Raw genomic sequence first — 27132 nt, forward strand, 5'->3', positions numbered from 1 at the left:
CGAGAAGAGAGTTTAGCTTCTTGGCAACTTGGTAGGTGGGAGTGGTGATTTGTGAAATTATGGGTCTCAGGGGGTTACCTGGTTTGTGGGTTTTTACAGTGCCGTAACTATAACCGGGACTATAGTCACCTATCACTGGATTAAAATACTTCGTCGAAGAATTAGCTCTCTGGATGAGATGGTTAATCCTCTTCTTTGCATTCTCAGTAGGATTCTTCTAGAGTCGCTGGAAATTTTCGGGATTACTAAGGATGGAGTCCATCTTGTTATTATAGTCAGCCTTATCCATGATGACGTAGACTGCTGACTTATCTCCTTTGCGGATAATGATGTCATCTCTCTCGCGTAACTCCTTGGCGGCTTCTTTCAAATCTCTGGTGAGGATCTGGCTTCTGTAATTCCCTCTGTCGCGTCCTGATTCTCCAATAAGGTCCTCTCTGATGGTAGGAGAAAAGGTTACCTTTCTCTCTTTCTGCAGGGTGAGGAGTCGATCTATCAGGCACTCAATTTCGATTCTCTTACTTTCAGGATGAGGCCGACGAATGAAATGGCAGTTAAGTCCTAAGTTTAGAAGTTTCTCTTGCTGACTGGATAGGGTGGTGGTAGAGAGGTTAATGAAACCTTGAGCAGGCCTCTCGTTTCTTACAGGTCCTCGGTGTAGTGTGGTGAGCTTCTTCTGGATTCTGGTGTTAGCAATCCATTGTTGGTGATGTTCGTATTCAAAAAGGTGCCCAGTGGCTGCTTGTCTTATATGCTCTTGGTCTGAGGCAAAAGTGGCTCACAAGGCGGCTTTTTCTTCATTGGCTTTTTGAAGGCGATCTTGGGCATCTTGCAGTCTCTTCTTAAGGGTAATGGTGGTACTATTGCGGTTACCTGTGTTTCGGCTTTTGATACTTCTGGGACACAGAAGGCAATTCTGGTTGAAATCAACTGCACTAGTTGCTTTAACAATCTTCAAGACTGTATTCTTTAATTTGGAGAATACTTTCCTATTAGCAACTGAGAGGGACTGGAAGTAGTCATTCATGACTCTCAAAAGAATATACGCAGTGTATGCCAACTGGTATATTTTTGCATAGTAACAGTATTGAACAACTATTGACTCCACCGAAACTATAGTTTTTCGCCTCGTCGTGAGGCGTCTTCAGGGTAAGGACTGCTTTGAAGGATGCTCTGTTATGTTGACAGGTCTTCCAACGAATAATGACCGCTGGTTGGATGGGCTGGCTTATAAGGCTCAGCCTGCCTAGCTCAGACGGAATACTGGCCCCTCATTGGCCGAGAGGGGCAGCATGAGATTTTGTCCGGGAGCCAAGGGGGTGGGATTTTGTCTAGGAGCCAAGGGGGTGGGATTTTGTCTGGGAGCCAAGGGGGTGGGATTTTGTGTGGGAGCCAAGAGGGTGGGATTTTGTGTGGGAGCCAAGAGGGTGGGATTATGTCTGGAAGCTCTGGCCTGAGTTGCTGCTGCTCTGGTTACTGGTCCTAGACGCTGATTAACTAGCTGGACATGTTTCACTTGTTCGTGGGGCTACTTCTGTCTAAGGTTTGTTGTTCCTGGAGGGGGTTATTCTTCAGAGGGCGCTCGGAAGGGAGAATAAAATCGGCAGCTTGCTGTATGATGATGGTAGGGCGCTGGCAAGTAATAGATACTGCTTTTGCAATCTGCAGCTTCCTGAACGCAGACTCCTTGTGAAGAATTTCCGTTTGATCTAACAGTTTCTGTAGAGGAGGCTTCATGTTGTGTATTTCAGTGATATCCTGGAAAATTTACCCCTGGTTTCTATGGGGTTGTAGGCGACGTCTGAGCTAGGCAGGCTGAGCCTTATAAGCCAGCCCATCCAACCAGCGGTCATTATTCGTTGGAAGACCTTTCAACATAACAGAGCATCCTTCAAAGCAGTCCTCACCCTGAAGACGCCTCACGACGAGGCGAAAAACTATAGTTTCGGTGGAGTCAATAGTTGTTCATTACTGTTACTATGCAATAATATACCAGTTGGCATACACTGCGTATATTCTTTTGAGAGTCATGAATGACTACTTCCAGTTCCTCTCAATTGCTAATAGGAAAGTATTCTCCAAATTAAAGAATACAGTCTTGAAGATTGTTAAAGCAACTAGTGCAGTTGATTTCAACTAGAATTGCCTTAGAGAAAACCTGTCCCAGATATATATATATATATATATATATATATATATATATATATATATATATATATATATATATATATATATATATATATATTCGTGAAGCGTGGCAGGAGATTCTCTTTTAAGCATATTCTGTTGAAAACGACAGCAAATTCATTAGAAATTAATTTCTTTCTTAAGCTTTCTAGTTTTCGGAAAGTAGATTTCTGGGGAAATGAGAGGGGAAGAAGCAAATTTCCAATTGACATTGGTAACTTGTATTAACACAGAAGTCTATGTTATATACAAAATAAATGAAAATAAACAAAACACAGTATAATAAACCCAAGAATTAGAAGTTGGTGGACTCTAGTTAATAATGGTTACTCCAACAACGAAGTACAATCTACACTCAGAAGAGTTATTGACACCTGGTACCAAGAACCTCATCACACTACCACAGAACATGAAGGAACCACACACCGCATATTCTATAAGTCCCAGATGTCCAATAAATATAAAGAGGATGAGAAAATATTAAAAGACATTATTAAAAGAAATGTGACCCCCACGAAAGAACGTGACAAATTATCACTCACCATTTATTACAGGAACAAGAAAACATCTTCCCTAACCAGAAATCACACCGCCCCAAAACCTCATGGTATACGTCAATCCCACGTAGTATATAAATTCACCTGCCCAGAGGAGGACTGTACGCCCCTATCTACCTACGTGGGAAGGACAACTACCACCCTGTCCAGAAGAATCACCCTTCACCTACAACAAGGAGAACCGAAACAACACCTTTGGACCCACCACAGACGCCATCTCGACAGGGAAACCATGGTACACAACACAAAAATCGTCGCAGAGGAGAAGGACCTCCAACGTTTGACCATTTTGGAGGCTGTAATCATAAAAGATTTACAACCCATCATTAATGTACAAACAAATGATTTCTCCCTCCTCCCCAGCATGAAACCTACACGTAGGAGACATTTGTTCACCAAAATACAACCACCAGATCAGAGAACACCCATAAAGGTCCAAAATATCCCCGCAGAAGATAAAATGTCATGCCAACAGAGGAGTCATTAAGTGACCTCTCCAAGTTTTTCCTTTATACATATTTATACTCGTCTTGGTCACACTCCCTTCATTCCAACTGAAGATGCAGAACGATCTGCGAAACGTCTTGGGTTTATTATACTGTGTTTTGTTTATTTGTATAATTTTGTATATATATATATATATATATATATATATATATGTTTATTTTCATAATTTTGTATATATATATATATATATATATATATATATATATATATCTATCTATCTATCTATCTATCTATCTATCTATCTATCTATCTATCTATATATATATATATATATATATATATATATATATATATATATATATATATATATATGCAGAAAAAACCACTGGGAAATAAGAAGCTTCTTACATATGTGTGTGTGTATATATATATATATATATAATATATATATATATATATGTATATATATATATATATATATATATATATATATATATATATATATATGTATATATATATGTATATATGTATAATATATATATATATATCATATATATATATATATATATATATATATATATATATATATACACACACACACACATATATATATAATTTCATTTCAACGTGTTCGATTTCGTGAATGTTGTGATTCTCGGCAAAGATGGCGGCTCGAAAAGTGGTTAGTAACCGGACTCAATATCGAAATTAGAATTATAGACGGTTTTACAGTGGTTGAAATAATTATGCAGTGTAGTATTCATCTTCATTCTATAATTCACCCTTTCCATTGTCTTATTCATAGTTGTAAAATAATATATTTTTATAGATAATAGTTGTCCCATCTGGCTTCAGATTGTTGTGTTGATTCTACAAAGATTGCATCATTTAGTTCTTTTGCTACCACATTAGCTGGCATCAGCAAGGCCAAATTAGAAGTCGATCTTTGTCACATTTACAAACATATGTTCTATTTGATACATCAGTTTTCCACAATTTGGGACGCAATCCACTTCAGATATTTCTCTGACTCTGGCCTACTGTAGATGAGAAAAATTGATATGATTTTGCTATACATATATGCAAGGTTTTGAATATTTGTTATTGATGACACAGTAATCATGTTAGTACTTTGTGCAAGCTTGATTCGCTCCCTACCCTTTCTATGAAAAAAAAAGTAGAATATCCTAACCTAATCATTTCCTAGAAAAAAAATGGTAAATTTTTAGAAGTGCACACTTATGCGATACAGTAATAGGAAATCACTTATTAATTTTGTAAATTATAATACATCAATGTAGTATGCAATTTTCTTGGCATAAATCAATAAAAAGAAAGTTGGTAAAACCAATTAGTAACGAACGAAGTCATGGCAGTTGAATGATACTCCATGTTTGTTTTGATAGATGCTGAGGTTGAAGAAATGTAAGGATAAATTTGTCTATTCTAACCTTACCTAACCTATCTAACCTAACCTATGTAACCTAACCTATATTTAGTAAATCGGTACCTCAAATTCTAAAGATCATCTGGGTTGTCATCATGGATGCTGGCGGCCTGATTATTATTGTACCTTGGGCAATTAACAGACGACGGCAGAACCTTGTGTTCTCTCAAAAAGTCCAAGGAAGCCCTATTGTCTGTAATAGTGCTTAACGTCACCTGGAGTCAGAGAACACCCGGTCCACAAAGTGAAAGCCATTGTCACTTTATGTGTAACTGACAGGGACTGGACTGGACAGACAACAACATGGCTTTATTCATTAGTAGATTTGCTTGTAGCAAGGTTTTTTTGTTATTTATTTCCACCAAGAAAATCTTATTACATTCATGTATTATAATTTACAATTAAAATAATACAAAAAAATTATCTTCGAAATGCAAAAACATAAATGGAAAACGTATTTGTGTGATACTGGAATAGTACCTGAAAGCTAGGTATATCTATTAACCACTTCAATATGAGTCAAATTCTCGTGTGTAGCATTGGCTGCCATATGGATATGAACAGTGCATCACATTACTTGCATTATAAAATTAAAAAGACACTGCTGTATTACTCATTCTCTTTTACTCTGAGTAATAATAAACACAGAAAACATGATCAAACCAGTTCACAGAATCCAGGGATAACTCATGTACAACTATAAAATATATATTATCAAGATGCCGACGCTAGCATCCTCGTGTACCCACTTGCCTCATGATGTTTACGTAGGTGTCATCATGCTGAAATGGTTAAAAATGGCTGAATTTTCACTTAGCATTTGATAAATTGAACTCTTCCAAGAAATGATATTCTGTAGAAAATTTTGTGACAATTTTTTTTTTTTTAGAAAAATATGAAGCATTTGATTTACAGGGCAGAATGGAGGGGCCAGTTGTAGGGCATTAGAGCATGTTACCTCCTAGAGATATTATTGGCTCAAAGAATCATTCTAGCCACTATCTGTGGGTCTGAGTGAGGGTTTTCAGTTGATGAGATTCGACGTAACAATGATTATAAATTTAACTAAAACCCTTTTATATTCTGATTTTGTTAAATCTAAAGAAGTGTTCGCCTAAACTATAAAGCAATGGAAAACTAAATATCAATTTTGTAAATTGTAATATATCAATGTAATGTATTTATTGGTTGAAACCAGTCACAAGAAAATGTTGCTAAAAGCAATACAATAATAATAACTCTGAGCTCTACACAAGATTTGAGATGTTATCTTTGTTTTGATAGATGCAGAGATTGAAGAAATTTAAGTAATAAATTGGTCAAACTAAGCGTAACCTAACCTCCTATGGGTTACTAGGGTCGTCATTGTCATGGATGTTGCAGCAGGTTTTGGTGTACCTTAATGTACATTTATTTTATTTTGTTTCTATTCCATTTTTGATGTATTTTAATCTACAAAATTAACCTTCATTGTATTATACTGGTATATCACTTAGGTGTGCATAAGGTAGCCATCACCATCATCAAACTGACATTGATGGGACTGGGCAGGTAACACAAACGTGGTATCTGAGAGCTTGTGTTGAGCTTTATTCAGTAGTGTATAGCTTTTAGCATGTTTTTTTGTTGTTGATGTTGCCAAGAAAAATATATAATGATAAGCTTTAATTTATCAAATTAATATTTAATTTTTGGAAAAAAAAGGAAAGGGAGGAGTAGGGGGTGGAGGTAGAATGTAGATTGAGAGAAGCGAGTAAATGCCTTGGTGGATTAAAAAGTGTAATGAGAAATAGGCATTTGGGAATGGATACTAAGAAGAGATTGTATGAAGGAGTGATTGTGCCAACAGCACTGTACGGAGCAGAAACATAGAACATAAGAGAGAAAGAGTTTGAATGTGTTTGAGATGAAATGCCTGATAGGGGTTACTAGGCTAGATAGAGTGAGAAATGAGGAGCAGAATAGGGGTGGTAAGGGAGTTGGGAGATAGGGTGGATGAAAAAGTATTAGGATGGTTTGGACACATGGAAAGAATGAGTGAAGAAAGACTAGTAAAAGAGGTGTGGAAGGAGTGAACATGAGGGGGTGACCTAGGATGAGATGGATGAATGGGGTAAAAGGGGCATTTCGAAAAAGGGGAATGTCTGTAGAGGAAGGATGGGAGAGGAAAGAAGATAGGGGTGAATGGAAAATGGTTGTATGTGGATGATGCTGTGATGCATGAGGGGGAGTGGGTGGGGGATGGGGGGTGTGATGAAGTATGTATGAGAAATAATTTGATGGAGCCCGAAGGGATTTCTCCCCGTCTTCTCCTTTTCTGCATGAGGGGACTGAGAGGGGGGGTCACCGAATCAATGAAGCAACCTTGCTGTGGATGTGTTGTGTCTTGTGACACTGCTGACCCAGGGCAGTGGGCAAGATGCAGGGATGACCTGTCATCCAGGAGGTGGCAAGATAGGGAGGGTAGAGGGGAGTGGAGTATGTAGGGGATGGAATGGGTGGGAGTGGTTTCTATGCCTTTGTCTTTTGGCTACCTCCTATGTAAGGGGGAAAAGAGCCTTTGGTATATGAATGTAATGATATCTCATGTTGGTATGCACTTCTTTAGTAATACCCCAAAGTTTCATGGGGTGCTTACTGTAGTGATGTCAAAGAGGCAAGGGAGCTAGAGCTCTTGTGAATAGCCTCTTCTCTGAATTTCTACAGTATACCAGTCATATATATTCTTGAACATGTTGATACTTGAACTACTAACTACATTTTCTGGTAGACTGTTCCATTTGTTTACTACTCTGGCATCAAAAAAGTTACTTCTCTTGGTTGGTCTGAACCTTGATTTCTTTAGTTTCCACTGGTGCCCTCTGGTCTCATACCTTTCTCTCAGTTCAATTTGAAGGAATTGACTGCAGTCAATATCCTCGTCTCCATTGAGCATCTTGTAAACTTCAATCATATCCCCGTGTATTCTTGCCTGTAGGGTGGTTAGTCCTAAGGCATCCAGTCTTTCACTGTAGGGTATTTCTCTTAGTTGGGGAACAAGTTTATTGGCTTTTCTTTGGACTTTTTCCAAAATCTTAATGCCTTTTTTCTTATACGGGGACCAGGCTTGTACAGCATACTCCATATGGGGCTTACCAATGTCGTGTATAGTGCTTGGAATATTTCTTTATCCATGCAAGTAAATGTTCTCTTGATCCTTCCTAACATAGAGTTGGCCTTGGCAGCAGCCTTGGATATGTGTACAGTAGGTGATGTGTCAGGTGTCTCATATACCCCCAAGTCTTTTTCTTCTGTTGTTGACTGCAGTGGGAACCCATCTATGTAGTAATTATAGTTAGCATTATTTTTGCCGACGTGCATCACTTTACATTTCTCCATATTAAATGTTAGGAGCCATTTCTCACTCCACTCCTGCAGGCGGCAAAGGTCTTCTTGACGAACTGTTTTATCATCTAGGCTGTTCACTCTCCTGTAAAGTTTTGTGTCATCAGCAAATAACTTCCTACTGGACTGTATATCATCAGATAGGTCATTTACAAAAATCAGAAACAAAACTGGACCCAGCACGCTCCCTTGAGGGACACCGCTCCATACATCTAGCCAACTTGAATAAACACCTCTGATTGCAACCCTCTGTCTTCTGTTCTCCAGGAAGGCCTGAATCCACCTCCATATGTCCCCTTCAATGCCCACAGCTTTTAATTTATTTAAGAGACGTTGGTGTGGAACAGTATCAAAAGCTTTCTTACAATCCAAGTAGATCACATCAACATCCTGCTGATGACTCGATAGTATTTGGTTTTTGTCTAAATGTTCCATTATGATTTTCTTAATAAGTTTGTCTAAAATCTTGCATGGAATTGACGTCAGACTCACTGGACGATAGTTTAAAGCCTTCATTTTGCTTTCTTTCTTAAATATTGGAGTAATATTGGCTTTTCCCCAATCTTCCAGGATTGTCCCTGATGTTAGTGATTTTTCAAAGATGCACAGAAGTGGACGGGAGAGAGTAGTAGCACATTCTTTCAGCATTTTGGAGTGAACCCCATCTGGGCCTGGTGCTGATGTCTCTTTAATTTGTTCCAATGCCTTTTGGATGTCCATTATGCTAAGATTAAAGTGGGTGAGAGCACTTCCATGGAACTCTCTCTCTGTAATTACTTCTGGATTTGATGCTTCCAGCACGAACACTTTCTGAAATTCTGTGTTCAGCAATTCATATGTCCGGTGGAGCTAGTTTGATAAGGAAAGAGTTGGCTTCCATGAATGGTATTTTTTTTTTAGAAGTGCACACATATGCGATATAGCATTAGTAAATTATGTATTGATTTTGTGAATTATGATACATCAATGTGATATATGTTTTTCTTGTTGGAAATCAATAACAGAAAATGTTGCTAAAAGTGGTACACAAACAAACGAAGTTGTTTTGACTCCTTGAGACGCCATCTTTGTTTTGATAGATTTGGAGGTCAAAGAAAATGACGATAACTGATTTCTCTAAAATTGTAGGTACCACATTACTAAATGCAGGTTAAGTTAGGTAGGCAAGTTAGGTTAGGTGGGGAGGTTAGGTTTGAATAGATGAATTCATCGTACTTTAATTTCTTTGACCTCTGCATCAACCAAAATAAAAATGGCATCTGAAGCAGTCACATCAGCTATGTTTGTTTGTGTATAGCTTTTAGCAACTTTTCTGTTGTTGATTTCCTCCTAGAAAACCATTATGTTGATGTATTATAATTTACAAAATTGATATGTAATTTTCTATTGCTTACAGAGGCTGCTCAGTGATTTCATGTGCCAGTTGATGCTCTGGCAGTAAAAAATAACTGGTAACTAGTTGGTTAGGGTAGGTGGACATCTTTTGGTGCACACCCCAGAATCTATCAAGCAGGCTAAGTAGTTTTAGCCTGGAGACTTGCTCAACAAGGTTCCTTGGTCAGAGTGCATCCCCCTGTTAGGGCCCAAGAGGTGGATTTGGTAAGGCCCGATATATATATATATATATATATATATATATATATATATATATATATATATATATATATATATATATATATATATATATATATATATATATATATACATACATACATACATACATACATACATACATACATACATACATACATACATACATACATACATACATACATACATACATACATAGGCACATTTCCTTGATGTTGATACCACACGCAGAGTTAACTCCTTAAAAGACAGTTTTTGATTTAAGAGATAATGGGGATGCCCTTAGAACTTGGCTGGGGGAATTTGAATCTACTAATACCATTTTAAGTTGAGGAGGTTGGCTGAATGAGAGCTTAGAGAAACCATAGAGAATGGCAACAATATGAGAAAAGCAGCGTGCCCTGCAACATATGTTTTCTATTGGTGATGGTGATACTAACTACAAGATAACCGGCAGAAGCATTCAGACTTACCTCAAAAAGCTAGAATTATGGTGGACACAAATTCAGCATCTCCTCAGGTCCTCACTGATGTTGCTTACCCCCTGACCACCTTAAATCAAAGAAGCATCCAGTGGTCAAATTAAATGGTCAACCTCCCTCAATAAACAAAAACCCTAAAATACTTGCCCTCACATTTGACACACGTGACTTTCGCTCCTGCTGGTGGTCCTGTAAGATGCCCATTTTCTAAACCTATCAACCTCTCCACCTCCATCCTGAGGTGCAGCTCTGAGGGGCTAACACTCAGTCTCCAGACTGGGCTGATTTCATTTAACTTTAACTGTATTTCTTACACATCTTCACACACAGGGAGCTGACAATCAATGACTGCTCAATGCTTCTAACCACTTTCAGCTAATGGCACAGAAACAGTCTCACTCTGATACAACACAGACAACAGTCCAAAATTACCTCCCAGAGAGATCTATGGGAGGGTCAAAGGACCATTGTCTGCCATTGTGGGTTGGGGTTTCCACTTGGTGAAACTCAAGACAACAATTGATTAATAGGTCTCCAATCCCCTGGACCTTGATCTTTGTTCAGTAAGCCTGGAGTCCCAATGGTCTTGCCTCCCTTTTAATGACTCTAAGGCTGAAACCAGGATCTCCATTGACTGCAAGAAATAAATCAACCTTGGCAAAGACAAGATCAATTACCTTAGTGTTGATATTGACATTGACCAATGATTGTCCAATATTCAGTTGATGTGGGTGTTGGAGAGTGATAGGGTAAGGATACACTTCTGCCTCATTCCTGAAATAATAGGAAGGAAACCAACTGAATGTGCCACTAGGAGTGTGCTGATTCCATTTTTATTTTATTTTTTTTGCCAATGCCAATTCCTATTTACCATTAGTTGCAGATGCCGATACCGATGCAGAGTCCTATTCGCTCCTAGTTGCCATTGCCAATTCCAGTTTAGCGATTTTTAAGCCTCTAAAGTCTACTTGCAAAAATTGTATTTTTGAATAACAGAAAAGAACTACAGGTACTCCTCGGTTAACGACAACTCGGAGTAACGACGGGCTTTATGACGTCGTTTAACGTAAATTTCCCGAAGTTACGACGTCGTGTACGATAATTAAGTTAGCTGAGGCAAATTTGTATGATGTTATAAATGAACTTGTACGGTGGATATTAGCTGTGAGGTAGTGTTCTGAAGCTTAGGTCTACATTACCATCCTGCAAGCTGCAAAAACTACCTGGGGTACAGTGTATACCGGTAGTGGTAAATTTTTAGTTTCGACCATGGGCGCAATATAACAATAGAAAATTAATTATTAATTTTGTGAATTGTAATGTGTCAACGTAATATGCAATTTTGTGAGTGGAAATAAAAAAAAATGCTAAAACAGATTTCGTAAGTAACGAAGTCATGTCGGACGAATGGTACACCATGTTTGTTATGATAGATGCCAATGTCATCGCCGTGAGAGACGTTGGCAGACAACAAGATGGCGTCCCGAGCCTATGCTACAGACTTCGTTCATTAGCATATTTTCTGGTAGCAAGGTATTTTTTACTTTCATTTCCGCCCACAAAATTGCATATTACGTTGATACATTTTAATTTACAAAATTAATAATTAATTTTCTATTGCTATATTGCGCCTATGGTCGAAACTAAAAAAATACCCCGGTTTTCAATATGGAATGTCAGCATACGCGTATTTGGTCATATACGGTAATTTTAGGAACCTAACCACCGTAAATAAACAGTAAAGCTTTAATGTACTGTATAAAAGAGGGAAAATACACGAAAATAAAGATGCATGTATTGCTGGACATTGTACATACAGTACATGTATGTATATGTATACACTTTCGCTTAACGACCAATTCGGTTAACGACGGCACGCTGGTCCCAATTGTCGTCGTTAAACGAGGAGTACCTGTATTAAGCCAAAAAGCATGAAGATGAATTGTTATGTATTTACTTGGCAAAATACATAAAAGAAATCTTTATAAACAATTTGTTTGGCTATAGATTGCTGTGGAGTTAGTGGGAGTAAATCCATCTGCCAATTTTTCGTATTTATAAGCAGGGCTGGGGAGTTGGAACACAAAACCTCCGACTCCTCTATTTTTGGCACCTCCAACTCCTCTTCATGTAATTAACTGATTATGGCCTACATATTTTATAAAGCCTATGCAACACACATACGCTCCAATCTTGAGTAGACTTATATAATTATAACTGGTTTGTATCAAAGAATGAATATATATGTTATAGTGTGGCTTTCCTATGTTTGACCTCTTCATCAATACTTTATATCTGAAGTAGAGACAACATTTTTGAAAGGATATTGAACAAAATTCAGTAAAAAATAATTCTATAATGTAAGACATTTGGCATAATATGTATCTTTGCAAATAAGTGGTAAGTACATTTAAAAAACAAAAATACTGTTCTTTTTAACAAAAGTTGAAATATAACCTTTGTAAATATATAATGTAAGATTTTTTTTACATAGTTTTGCAAATACAAAAAAAAAAAATGAAAATACTTTATAAAAGAAGTTTAGGCAAATTTCTTGAAAGGAAACATTAAATATAGAGAAAATAAACCTTATTGATATGATTATGGTACAAGGTCAAGTGTTACAGCTGAACATGTATGATACTGAAAGGTATATGTATCATACATACTTTTTGGGTATCTTTATACTTCATATGTTTTAATACCTTCTTTTGTCTTAATGTACTGAAATTACTGACACAAGTACCTCTTGGTTTAACTACATACTGGCACTGCTATGTGATTATTGCAATGGACATTACTCTGGTTCTTGGGCCGATCTTATCGATACGAGTACAAAACAAAATACAGCTGAACATGTTTGAAACTTGAAACTTTTTTTCAATTTTAAATATCTTTATTTCAATAATTCAATTTTAAAAAGTATAGAGGGGAAAAAGAAGGGGGAAGGAGTGAAGAGATAGTATTATTGCGTTAGTCTACAGTTGAAATCATAATTAGCCTACTGTTTGGCAACACAGCAGTGGGAGAAACTACCAAACTGATGGAGTGATGGAAACAATGCATATGGAACTTGACAGGAATATTACAGCTCCCGTGACTGTGTGTCAACAGAAGGTGTAAAATGGAGGTGTTTAATTTATTCAAGTAATACTTTTGATGTTTATCGGTCTATGTATAAATTTGAAAGCCAGCCTTGCACAAGGATGTTTTGGGGGTTTAGTGGAATGACCACGAAGATAAGACGATGAGATTTATTACATTTTATAAAATTATAATTTTTTATAATTACTTATAAGGAGTGTGCACTGCATAACTCTACAGACTTAACCCCTTCCATACGGTGCCGCACACGTAGGCGTCATGGACTTAGATCTCGGTGGCAGCAGCCAATGCCAGCCGTACGACGTGTCGTAATAATACTCGCATCATAAAATATAGTCACCGCTTATATCGATCGTTCTCTCTTCACCCGTGAATTTTGATAACCATAGAAAATGTGACTACAAAAGAATTAGAAAGAATGTCATTATGGAGGGGCGACTACAATAAATATAATCAAGACGCCGATATGGCAGCCTCGCGAATACACTCGCTCCCCATGACGCCTACGTGTGCGGCACCGTATGGAAGGGGTTAACGAAGGCCTTATAAAATGTAAATTTAACTGGAGTCGGAGTCTATATTTTTACCAACTCCGACTCCAGTGACACCGTAATTGCTTCTGACTCCGACTCCACAGCCCTGCTTCTAAGTGGGTAAAATCGACTCAGTCCACAGATGCCCAGATGATTTACTCCTATATTACTCTTGCTTAATTTCTGTTGTAGAAACTTTGCTGTTTAAAAAAAAAAAAAAATTTAGTTTAATTTTATATAAATACAAAAATAAAATTAAAAATTAATATAATTTGATCTAACATTTACTCTGACTTGTGCAGTTATTTTAAAAGTTTCCCTGGTTGTATGTCCTTGTGTCTGCAGATACCTCTGCATAATATTTTCGAAATGTGTTTTGGCACTAGATGGCAGTGTAGGCTTACCATTACCACAGCATATTTCTTGCCACCTCATTCCCTAGGTTGTGATGCTATGTGAAAATAAGATAAAGCCATGACTATTTGGTAGTGGTATCTCATATAACACATATGCTGCATGGTCCTATACAACCACCAGAACAATGAATAATTATAATAGGTGAATTACTGAATTGGCATCAGCATTGACAAAATATTGCCGATGCCGAATACCATTCTAAAAAAAAATGCTGATGTACCAAAAAAGTGCCAATTCTTGCTGATGCTGATTAATCAGCACACCCTTATGCTACACTCTGTCCCTGATTATCAGCAAAACAATAGTTCAGTATTCTTTTCAGGAATTTCTCAAATCTGCTGAAAATACCAGAACACCTTATGATTTAGTGAGTCAAACACCTTCTTAAGGTTGATATAGGTAGCAAGCAATCCCTGTTGAGACTCAAATCAATACTCCAGAAGAGTATCAAGGACCAAGATCTAGAAGATGGTATTTGAAAATGAAGAAAATACTGTCCAAAAACAATACAAAATACATATACCAAAGGCTTTTTTCCCCTTATAAGGGAGGTAGCCAAAAAGAAAAAGACATCAAAATATTTCCCAACAATTCCATCCCTAAATACATTCCATTCCCCTCGACCCTCTACCCTCCCTCTTACCTGGGCACCTTCTGGATGACAGGTCATCCCTGCATCTTGTTGCCCTGGGTCAGAAGCAGTGTTGCAAGACACAGCACATCCACAGCAAGGCCGCTTCATTAAATCGATGACCCCCCCCCCCCTCTCCGTCCCCTCATGCAGAAAAGGAGATGGGGAGAAATCCCTTCGGGCTCCGTCAAATTTTTCTCACGCATACTACCTCACCCCCTATCCCCTTGCCCATTCCACTTCATGCATCACATCATCCGTATACAACCATTCTTCATTCACCCGTCTTCTGTCCTCTCCTGTCCTTCCTCAACAGACATTCCCTTCTTCCCCAAAGCCCCTTTCACCCCACCCATCTATCTCATCCTAGGTCTCCCCCTCATGTTCACTCCTTCCACATCTGCCTTCCATACCTCTTTTACTAGTCTTTCTTCACTCATTCTTTCCATGTGTCCAAACCATCCCAATACTCTTTCATCCACCCTATCTCCCAACTCCCTTTCCACCCCAGTTCTCCTCCTCACCTCCTCATTTCTCACTCTATCCAGCCTAGTAACCCCCATCATACTTCTCAGATACCTCATCTCAAACACATTTAAACTCCTTTGCTCTTCCTCTCTTATGTTCCATGTTTCTGCCCCATATAGTGCTGTTGGCACAATCACTCCTTCATACAATCTCCTCTTAGCTTCCATTACCAAATGTCTATTCCTCATTACACTTTTTAATCCACCAAGGCATTTACTCGCTTCTCTCAATCTACATTCTACCTCCACCTCCACTCTGCCCTTTCCTGCCACATTCACACCCAAGTATCTAAAACTATCCACTTCCTCCAATCTCTCTCCCTTAATGCTCACTTCCAGTCTGCTGCCACTTCCACCCCTTGTACATCTTATCACCTTACTTTTACCCACATTTATCTTCAACTTCTTTCACACACTCTCCCAAACTCTGTCACCAGCTTCCTCAATCCCTCCTCTGATCCTGCTACAAGTGCAGTGTCATCCACAAACAACAGCTGGCTCTCTATCTCCATTTTCCTTAAACATCTCCAATCCCTGACCCACCATCCTTGCATTTACCTCTCGCACCACCCCATCCATGTATAAGTTGAACAGCAAGGGCGACATAACACATCCCTGACAAAGTCCCACCTCTACCTCAAACCACTTACTCTCTCCATTTCTAATCCTGACACATGCTCTACTACTCTCATAAAAAATTGACAGCTCCTCGAAGCTTTCCTCCTATCCCGTATAACTGCAAAACCTCCCACAGTGTCTTCCTGTCTACCCTGTCATAAGCCTTTTCCAGATCCATAAAAGCTCAAAAACATCCTTACCTTTTCCTATATTCCCTTTCTCACATATCTATCTTACCACAAAAATCTGATCTACGCAACCTCCACCTGTCCTAAATCCACACTGTTCCTTGCCAATTACTCCTTCTGTTCCTCTCCTAATCCTCTCAATCAAGATCCCACAAACCCTCCCAACTACACTTAAGCCAATCCCTCTGAAACCACCACACTCACACCTGTCCCCCCCTCCCCTGCAAAGTGGAACTATACAGGCACTCCTCCAGTCCTCTGGCACTCTACCCTCTCTCCAGCAATCATTAAATAACCTCACCAGCCAGTCCACCATAACTGTACCTTCTTTTTTTTTTAGACATTCTGCATGGCATCCATCCAGACCAGGTGCCTTACCTGCTCTCATCATCTTAACAGCTGCCTTCACTTCATCCTTCCTTATTTTGCCTCCATTTTCCTCACTCATCACGGTCATTTTCTTAGCACTTCCCACTGCAACTATCTTTCCCTCCCTATCCTCCTTCACATATAGCAACTCCCCAAAATACTTTGCCCATCTTCCCATAACTGCCTTCTTTTCCAATATCATCTCGCCATATGGACTTTTTACATTTTCTTCTCTACTTGATTTGCCTCCTCTTCCACTCTTAATTTCTTTTCAAAACATCTTTTTATTACTTTCAAAATTTTCTGTCATAATCTTACCTCACTTCACATCTGCTCTCCTCTTTGCCTCCTTTACCTTGTGCTTTACTTCTCTTTTTCTTTTCTTTGTACCTCTCATATGACTCCCTCATCCTATTTTGTAACCAATCTGTGAAAGCTTGCTTCTTCTCTTCTACAAGCTTCTTTGTCTCCTCATCCCATCATTCACCACCCCTCCTTCAAAACAAAACACACAAAATAACTAGCTGCAATAAAACAACACAAACAACACATGCATTCAGAAACCTAAATCCTTTCCATAGAAATACATAAAAATAATATGTACGTAATTCAGTAAAAGTCCTCAAATCTACTTATACCTCATATCACATCACAGACACAGTCCACCATATAAACAAGAAGCTTTAACAACATGCTACTGAAACATATGGAGCAAAGTACCCAAAGTACTCCACAACACCTCATATGAAAACCCATGGATCACAAAACAGATGTGCCCTAATATATTGCCAAATTCTGTATTTTACCATATCCTCAGAAATTAAACCAATAGAAAGAGGTACTCCCAAAACAAGCAAGAATTGCAGTGGCATACCTCTGTTCAGGTCACCACCCTGCACTTGGACAGTACCAACACAGAATTGGCTTAACAACAGACTGAATGATCTAGATGCTACCACCACACAGAAGACACAGAGCACTTGATATTACACTCTCCTTCACTTGCTTGCTCCAGAAAGTTCCACAAAATCTCTTCACTTGTGAATTATGGACTGAACTGGTGGTCATGGCTAGTTTTCATGTGGCTCCTGCAAGAGAACATGGAGCAACAGACTGATTGATTGTGCTGTTATATGAATACTTGAGCCTGTTTGGGTTGGGTTAGGTTAAACAAGTAATGTGAGTTGTGTACTGTTGTCATTAATACTCTTCACTGTAGATCTGATCCATTTCACTGCTGTGAACTACTATTATTTATTCTGACTCACCAAATAGTTTTGTTCAGTCAAGGTGTACCCTTTATATAGCAAAAGGGTGAAATCTGTCTTCAGTAATCATTTCACAGCTGCAGATACCTTTAGTATTTATTGAGGCTGCTGGTATAAGATTTAATTCAGCAGAGAGAGACACCTTTGCAACAAAAGGGTTAATTACATTACTTAGGCATGTTATGGATGTTAGTTTTAGGAGTTTGTTCAAAGGCCATTCATGGGACACTGAGGTGTCACCTAAATTGGAATATTTTTCATGGGTGTCTCCTTAACCAGATGATGTATATATTGGTCCCAGGTAATCAAAGAACTATTTTATCGTATATTTTTCCTGGTTTTTGTGGGTTATGATACCACTTTACCAATGCATTAGATTAGGTAAGGTTAGGTTAGGTACTTGTGGGTAGGTAAACTAACCTAATGCATTGGTTATCTGTTGCCACCTTTTACCAATGTATTAGATTAGGTATGGTATGGTACCCACAAGTACCTAATCAAACCTAATGCATGAGTAAAAAAATTTAATGGATTGCCTATAAGTACCTCTGTCCCTCTTTGTTGAAGAATAGAGGTTAAGATACCTGAGCTTATCCCAAAAGTCCAACTGTTGGATCACAGGTGATATGTGTACTACAGCTCCTAGAAAATAAAGGTCTTCGAGATGAGTAGTAGGTACTCTGGTCCTGAGATGCAGAATGTCCTTAGGATTCATCCATTCATTATATTATCTCCCCAGAACTTAAAAAAAAAAAAAAAAAAATACTCCTAAACTATAAATACCCTCAACCAACTAGACCAACACATGAAATACAAGGTAATGTATGACAGGGGTGCAAGGATAGAACCAGTAAACTACAAAAACAACTAATTTATTGGCCCATCTGAAGATGGTGTCATTAAAATGGCATAGTTCACAAGCCTTATGTCAGTGGGGAACATTCATGGGTGCATGTTATGTCGCTCATATGGTAGTACTGTTCTCCACAATTTCTGCAAGCAAGCCTCCATACGGTCTCCTTTCCCTTTCTAAACCTTTCTCAGTAAGCTTGATTGACTTGGTGCAGCCATAATTTCTGTGGGTGTTCCTGTTGTTGCCTCCACTGAGACTGTTCACACTAGCAGTTTCAACCGTGGCAATTCAGTTGCAGTGTAGGTCAATGGAGGCATTCACACACAACCATGCATTTTTTCCTTGACTATGCGATACCATTGTAGTCTCCATGCGATTCAAACCACCAGTGTGAATAGGGCCTGAGGGTTGTCTCATGTGGACATAATCCAATTAGGGTGGTCAACATCAGGGAAGCATGCTACATATCTGTTTAGCTAAAGTTGACACTCTTAAATTGTGCAGGTAACAGGCCTTGATAGTCTTATAGAGTAGTTGCTTATTTGAGACAGTCTCATACCAGTTACACCCCACAATTCTCTGAAGGCACTTTGGACCAAAACTGAGATGCCATTGAGTCAGTATTTAGTGTCTATGTGCTTATGTAATTGATTTATATGATAAAGTAGATCATCTTTAACAACAGATTGTTAGAATGTAGTATGATGCTGTAAGAAGATATTTTGGAAGTGATATTATTGATGAGGTATTCAGTTTATTATCCAACTATTTCTTTTTTAAAGTAAATTTAGGAGAGAATAAGGACGACAAATTATTGATTGAAGTGATTAGCTTACCACAGTGTTCCCATTCTTAATTTAATATTTGATCAATTTAGTTGTAATATTACCTTTTTTCTCTTTTGGAATACAGACAACTGGAGTTTGTGGTCTTGCAGTTGCCAAGAATCCTCACCATACATTAGGCGTACTGTACAATAAAATCCTGGGTTGTTTACAAAAGATGCCAACAGATGCAGCCTACAGGCAATATACAGAGAACATCATCAAGGAAAGGGATGCAGTAGTCAAAACTGTAAGTATTGGTAATTACTAACCCTAGTTAATGGCCAGCTTTGGGAAGGGAGTGTGTTTTATGTATGTACTTACCTAGTTGTAGTATACAAAAAAGGAGCAATGCTGGTTGTGTCTTGTCTCCTACTCTCAAATTTATCATGCCTAGCCTCAAATTCATATACAATTCCAACTTAATCTATCCTTGATTTCTAATTATCATATATAGGTTTGAATTCATGTATTATTTCAGCTTGGGGTTATATCACCAAAGTGTATTTACCTAGTTGTATCTTACGGGAAGAGGCTCATGTTGTCTTGTCTTTGTATCTTTCAGTGTCTAGTTTGTTCTTAAATTCGTGTATAGTTTTTGCACACACTATTGTTTTATTCAGTTTGTTCCAGATATCCACATATGTGTGGAAAACTTTTTTCAGGTCTCTTCTGTAACTATCCTTCTTGAGTTTCTTTTCATGTCCCCATGTATTACTCTTATCCCAATTTAGTAAGTCCTCTCTATCAAGGATTTCTGTGCCTTTTGTGATTCTATAAATGGTCAGCAGGTTGCCTCTTTCTCTACTTTGTTCCAAAGTCAGTCATTTCAATTTAACCAGTCTCTCATAATATGACAGGTTTGAAAGTGTTGGAGCCATTTTTGTGGCTGCTGTCTGGATTTGTTCAATTTTCTTTATATTCTTTTTGGTACAAGGCAACCATAGTGTTGCAGCATACTCTAGTCTAGGCCTTATTAGTGTGACTTGTATTTTTTTAACCATTTCTTTGTCTAAATAGGTAAAAGCTACATTTATTGATCTTAGCAAGTTGTAAGATTCTCCAACGATTTTGTTTATCCGTTTATCAGAAGACTTGTCATTTGAGATAATTACTCCCAGGTTATCAGGGGACATGTCATTTGAGATGATTACTCCCAGGTCTTTTTCACCTTCATCACATTTAAGTTTTTCTTAGCCAAAAATGAAATTCCTCCGCCCTGTTTCTCATTTCTGTTTTTAATCTAATAATTATATAGCCATGTCCAACACTATTTGCTGGTAGTGGTATGTGTGTGTGTGTGTATTTACTTGGTTGTATTATATGGGAAGGGAGCTAGCTATGCTCGTAGTGACCTGCCTTTGTATCTTTCAGCATCTAGTTTGTTCTTAACCCCTTCCATACGGTGCCGCACACATAGGCGTCATGGGGAGCGAGTGTATTCGCGAGGCTGCCATATCGGCGTCTTGATTATATTTATTGTAGTTGCCCCTCCATAATGACATTCTTTCTAATTCTTTTGTAATCGCATTTTCTATGGTTATCAAAATTCACGGGTGAAGAGAGAACGATCGATATAAGCGGTGACTATATTTTATGATGCGAGTATTATTACGACACGTCGTACGGCTGGCATTGGCTGCTGCCACCGAGATCTAAGTCCATGACGCCTACGTGTGCGGCACCGTATGGAAGGGGTTAAATTCTTGTATAGTTTTTGCACACACTGTTGCCTCATTCAATTTGTTCCAGATATCTACCACTCTGTGTGGGAAACTATTCTTTTTCAGATCTCTTCTATAACTATCCTTTTTGAGTTTCTTTTCATGTCCTCTTGTTTTTCTCTTATCCCACTTTAATAAATCATCTCTGTCGAGGACTTCCATCCCTTTCATAATTCTGTAAATGGCCAGTAGATCTCCTCTTTCTCTTCTTTGTTCCGGGTTTGGTAGTTCTAGTTTGGACAATCTTGGTTCATATGTCAATATAGAGAGTGTTGGTGCCATCTTTGTCATTGCTCTTTGAATTCTTTCTAATTTCTTTATATTCTTTTTAGTATTGGATGTCCATAGTGTCGCAGCGTACTCCAAGCTTGATCTTATCATTGTGACTAATATTTTCTTTACCATTTCCTCATCTAAGTAGTCAAAGGCCACTTTTACCTTAGTAAATTGAAGGTTTCTCCAACTATTTTGTTGATATGCTTGTCTGGTGACATGTCTTTCATGATAATTACTCCTAGGTCCCTTTCTGAGCTAACTTTTGTACTCTGTACAAATTTCATATTGCCCTGATATTCTATTTTTACTTTTTCCAAACTCAATTTTACTAAATTTTTTTATGTTGAAGATTACTTCCCATTTTTGACTCCATTCTCAGACTTTATCCAGGTCTTTCTGTAGTGATTCACAGTCTTCCTCTGTACTTTTTGTAGTAGTTTTGCACCATCTGCAAAAAAGTTCATATAACATTCCACATTTTCATCCATGTCATTTATATATGTGGCAAACCTAATCGGAGCCTATACAGAACCGTGTGGGACTCCACTTCTCATTTCTTCCCAGGTTTTTGTGTCTTAAGTACCACCCTCATTTTTCTCCCATTCATGAAATCTTCCATCCATTTCAATAACTTTCCTTGTACACCACCTATTGTTTCAAATTTTCTTAGTAGCTTTTTGTGTGGTACTTTATCAGATACTTTTTGTAGATCTTGGAAAGCACAATCCGCCCATCCCTTTCTTGCATTATTTCAGTTAGCCTCGAGTAAAAGCAAATCAAGTTAGTGGCACATGATCTTCTGTGTCTAAAGCCAGATTATTTTGGATTCAGTATATTATTTTCTTCCAGATGTTTAATCCATCTGCTTTTGATAACTTTCTCACATATTTTTGCCATTGTGCTTGTAAGGGAGACTAGTCTACAGTTAGTTGTATTTTCCTTGTCCCCCCATTTATATATTGGTAGAATATTTGCATTTTTCTAATCTTGTGGTACCTTTCCTTCTTTGAGTGAGTAATCAATTATCTTATATATTTTGTCTGTTACTTCATCTATACATTCTTTTGATATCCAATTTGCAATTCCATCGTGACAATGTGATTTTCTGATGGCCAGGGATTTTTATTCGGTCCCTTATTTCCTTCTTGATGGATGCCATGCAGAATGTCTGAAAAAGGGAGGTTCATTGATGGTGGACTGGTTGGTGAGGTTATTTAATGTTTGCTGGAGAGAGGGTAGAGTACCTGAGGACTGGAGAAGTGCCTGTATAGTTCCTCTTTACAAGGGAAAAGGGGACAAGTGTGAATGTAGTAGTTTCAGAGGGATTAGCCTGTTAAGTGTAGTAGGGAAGGCTAATGGGAGGATCTTAATTGAGAGGATTAGGAGAGGAACAGAAGGAGTAATTGGTGAGGAACAGTGTGGATTTAGGACAGGTAGAGGTTGTGTAGATCAGATCTTTGTGGTAAGACAGATATGTGAGAAAGCTATAGGAAAGGGGAAGGATGTTTTTTTGGCTTTTATGGATCTGGAAAAGGCTTATGATAGGGTAGACAGAAAGGCACTGTGGGAGGTTATGCAGATTTATGGGATAGGAGGAAAGCTTTTGGGAGCTGTCAAGAGTTTTTATGAGAGTAGTAGAGCTTGTGTCAGGATTAGAAATGGAGAGAGTGAGTGGTTTGAGGTAAAGGTGGGACTTCGTCAAGGATGCGTTATGTCGCCCTGGCTGTTCAACTTATACATGGATGGGGTGGTGCGAGAGGTGAATGCTAGGGTAGTGGGTCAGGGATTGGAGATGGTTAAAGAAAATGGAGAAAAGTGGGAGGTGAGCCAGCTGTTGTTTGCGGACGACACTGCGCTTGTGGCAGGGTCAGAGGAGGGATTGAGGAAGTTGGTGGCAGAGTTAGGGAGAGTATGTGATAGAAGAAAGCTAAAGATAAATGTGGGTAAAAGTAAGGTGATGAGATGTACAAGGGGTGAAAGTGGCAGTAGACTGGAAGTGAACATTAAGGGAGAGCGACTGGAGGAAGTGGATAGTTTTAGATACTTGGGTGCAAGTGTAGCAGGAAAAGGTGGAGTGAAGGTGGAGGTAGAATGTAGATTGAGAGAAGCGAGTAAATGCCTTGGTGGATTAAAGAGTGTAATGAGGAATAGACATTTGGGAATGGATGCGAAGAGGAGACTGTATGAAGGAGTGATTGTGCCAACAGCACTGTATGGGGCAGAAACGTGGAACATAAGAGAAGAAGAGAGAAGGAGTTTGAATGTGTTTGAGATGAGGTGTCTGAGAAGTATGGTGGGGGTTACTAGGCTAGATAGAGTGAGAAATGAGGAGGTGAGGAGGAGAACAGGGTTGAAAAAGGATTTGGGAGATAGGGTTGATGAAAGAATATTAGGATGGTTTGGACACATGGAAAGAATGAGTGAAGAAAGATTAGTAAAAGAGGTATGGAAGGCAGATGTGGAGGGAGTGAACATGAGGGGACGTCCTAGGATGAGATGGATGGATGGGGTGAAGGGGGCTTTGGGGAAGAGGGGAATGTCTGTTGAGGAAGGAAGGGAGAGGACGGAAGACAGAGGTGAGTGGAGAATGGTTGTATATGGATGATGTTGTGATTGCATGAGGAGGAATGGGCGGGGGGGTGGGGGGTGGGGTAGTATGTGTAAGTAAATTTTGACGCAGCCCGAAGGGATTTCTCCCCGTCCTCTCCTTATATGCAAGGGGGGACGGAGAGGGGGGGTCGCCGATTAAATGAAGCGGCCTTGCTGTGGATGTGCTGTGTCTTGCGGCACTGCTTCTGACCCAGGGCGGTGGGCAGGGTGCAGGGATGACCCGTCATCCAGGAGGTGCTCAGATGAGAGGGAGGGTGGAAGGGGTGTGGAGTGTATTTAGGGATGAAATGGGTGGGAGTGTTTTTATGCCTTTCCCTTTTTGGCTACCTCCCTTGGAAGGGGGAAAAAGCCTTGGTATATGTATGTATATTCTTTTTTGTACTGGGTGTCCATAGTGTTGCTGCATACTCCAGTCTTGGTTATATTAGTGTGACTAGTATTTTCTTTACCATTTCCTCATCCTAGTAATTAAGAGCCACCTTTATTGATCTTAGTAAATTGTAGGTTTCTCCGACTATTTTATTTATCTGCTTATCTGGGGACATGTCTTTGGTGATGATTACTCCAAGGTCCTTTTCGGAACCAACTTTCTTTACTTCCTTTGCTCCAATTTTTAAATAGTCCTTTTTTTTTTTTTTTTTTTTTTTTTTTTTTTTTCCCCAAATTCTATTATACAGCATTTCTTAATGTTGAAGTCCACTTCCCACTCCCGACTCCATTCCTAGACCTTGTTCAGACCTCTCTGTAGCGATTCACAATCTTTTTCCATACTTTAGTAGTTCTGCGTCATCTGCAAAGAAGTTCATGTAACATTCTACACCATCATCCATGTCATTTACATATATGGCAAACATTGGAGCCAGGACTGAACCCTGTGGAATTCCATTTATTATTTCATCCCAAGTAGAATTTAATTTCTGAGCACCACTCATTTTTCTTTTATGCAAGAAATCTTCCATTAATTTCAATAGTTTTCCTTATACACCTCCTGTTGTTTCTAATTTTCTTAATTTTTTGTGTGGTACTTTATGAAACACCTTTTGTAAGTCCAGGAAAGCACAGTCTGCCCATCCATCCCTTGCTTGTATTAATGTGCTGAATGGCCTACTGGCTCTGGCGCTTGGCCTTCAAGCCAAAAATTCCATAAATCAATCAACCTTTCTTGTATTATATCTATTAACCTTGAATAGAAACAGATTAAATTTGTGGCTCATGACCTTCCCTGTCAATCGAAATTGTCTCAGATTTAGTATATTGTTCTCTTCCAGATGTTTAGTCCATCTAGTGATAACTTTCTCACAAATTTGGCTATTGTACTTGTAAGGGAGACTGTTCTATAGTTTGTTGGATCTTCCTTGTTTCCCCCTTTATATATTGATACAATATTGACATTTTTCCAGTCTTCCAGTACCTTTGCTTCTTTGAGTGAGCAATCTATCCTATGTATTTTGTCCGTTAGTTCATCTATACATTATTTTAGTATCCACTTTGCAATTCCGTTCAGGCTGTGATTTTCTGACATCAAGGTTCATTATTCTCTAGTGAACACAGATTTGAAATGTTTGTTAATAATTTCAGCCATTTCTTTATCCTCTGTGTGTTCCATATTCCCTTGACATAGTTTTACAGGTGTTAGGTTGTGATAAATGCTTGAGAAGTATGCTGCTGGTGTAGTATTTTGTTACACTGGTAGTGGTGATTGTGAAATGTTGGGTGATGGATGTGTGCTAAGGGTCCTGGTGTAGAATTGTGTGCTTCTCATTTTCAAGTGCTATTCTATTTGGAGGATTTTGGTTTCTCTATGCATGATTAATAAAGGTAGGTTTAAATCTTTTTCTGAACAGAAGGGGTACCACAGAGATGAATTAGCTCAGCAGCAGCCAGAATAAGAAAAAGTATCCACTGACACAGAAGTTAATGAAGAACATAGTGTGATATAGCTTACAACCTTTGTATATGTATTATTTTATGCCGACTTTTCATAGACTTTGTAAATCACCTTTTATTGGTATGTTTCATTTCAGTTCCTTGCAAGGTTTGCATTAGATTTGCTTGTATTGTGATATTCATCTAAAGTTAAGAGGGAAGAGAAAAGACATGAATCAATTGAATTTTGAAAAGATGGTGTTGGAAAGACCTAACATAGGGATTTCACATGAAAAGAGAAACAGCACTGCAGGTGTGAATGATATGTAAGCAAGAGTAGTCAAGTTATTGATATTCATATTGTATACCCAGAATAAAAGTGATGGATTTATGGTTGCTTATGTGAAGGTTGTCCATTTGTTTTAATTTTGTCTCAAACACCCCCCCTGCTCAGAGAGGTAGGGCAGTGTCTCTTTTTAGATGGCTCTTTGAAGCAGGGAATTTAATGTAGGATGTCCTTACCACAAACTCATGTACTATCCAATGGTGATTGTGGTATATGCTACAGTTGCCAAGTTACATGAATTGAATGGATTAATATTTTTTAACTTTAATGTTTCAAGATAATTTTATTGCTTTTGATAACTGGATTTAATTCTTGTTTTCTTTTATCCCATGATTCAGGAACCTGATGTTGCTAAACTTGAGGAGCTTATCAATGGAGGTCAGGTAGAAGAGTTGATTGTACAGGCAGAACGGGAATTGAACTTGGCTCGTAAGATGCTTGAGTGGAAGGCTTGGGAACCACTTGCTCAAGAACCCCATAAGAATCAGTGGAAGTGGCCAATTTAAGTTCATCAATTGAAGTGGCATAGGTGAACAAAACTGTATATTCTGTTGAAAAATCCAGGTAATTCAGCATATTAGGTAAAAGACTCTGAAGCCAATAGTATGTTTCAAAGAGTTCTAGGAAAGGCCTGTAAATATACAAAATTTATCAGATGTATACTCCAAAAGATCTTTGAATGTTATGTTATGGGTCAGTGTAGGTGATGTGAATTTATGTTCTTTTTTTTTTAGATACATTTATACCTCTTTTTTTCTGTTATGTGATTTTTTTTTTTTTTTATACAAGGCCTATACATTTATATTGACAGCATGTTTCAGATTTATTTATGTACAAGATGTAGATATGTATATTGAAATACATTAAGGTTACTAAGAAATGA

At 38.3% G+C, this 27132-nt stretch overlaps 1 protein-coding gene across 1 annotated transcript; it reads left to right on the forward strand.

The window, feature by feature from the left end:
• The first annotated feature begins 3763 nt into the window (after nt 1-3763).
• ND-13B (NADH dehydrogenase (ubiquinone) subunit ND-13B) lies at nt 3764-27132 on the forward strand. The gene is made up of 3 exons (XM_076205661.1): nt 3764-3873; nt 19516-19677; nt 26588-27132. The coding sequence occupies exons 1-3, from the start codon at nt 3856-3858 to the stop codon at nt 26753-26755; spliced, it is 348 nt and encodes a 115-aa protein (XP_076061776.1). The 5' UTR covers nt 3764-3855; the 3' UTR covers nt 26756-27132.

Source organism: Oratosquilla oratoria, chromosome 22, assembly GCF_046742065.1.
Source record: "Oratosquilla oratoria isolate Oo_2021 chromosome 22, ASM4674206v1, whole genome shotgun sequence".
Lineage (NCBI taxonomy): Eukaryota > Metazoa > Arthropoda > Malacostraca > Stomatopoda > Squillidae > Oratosquilla > Oratosquilla oratoria.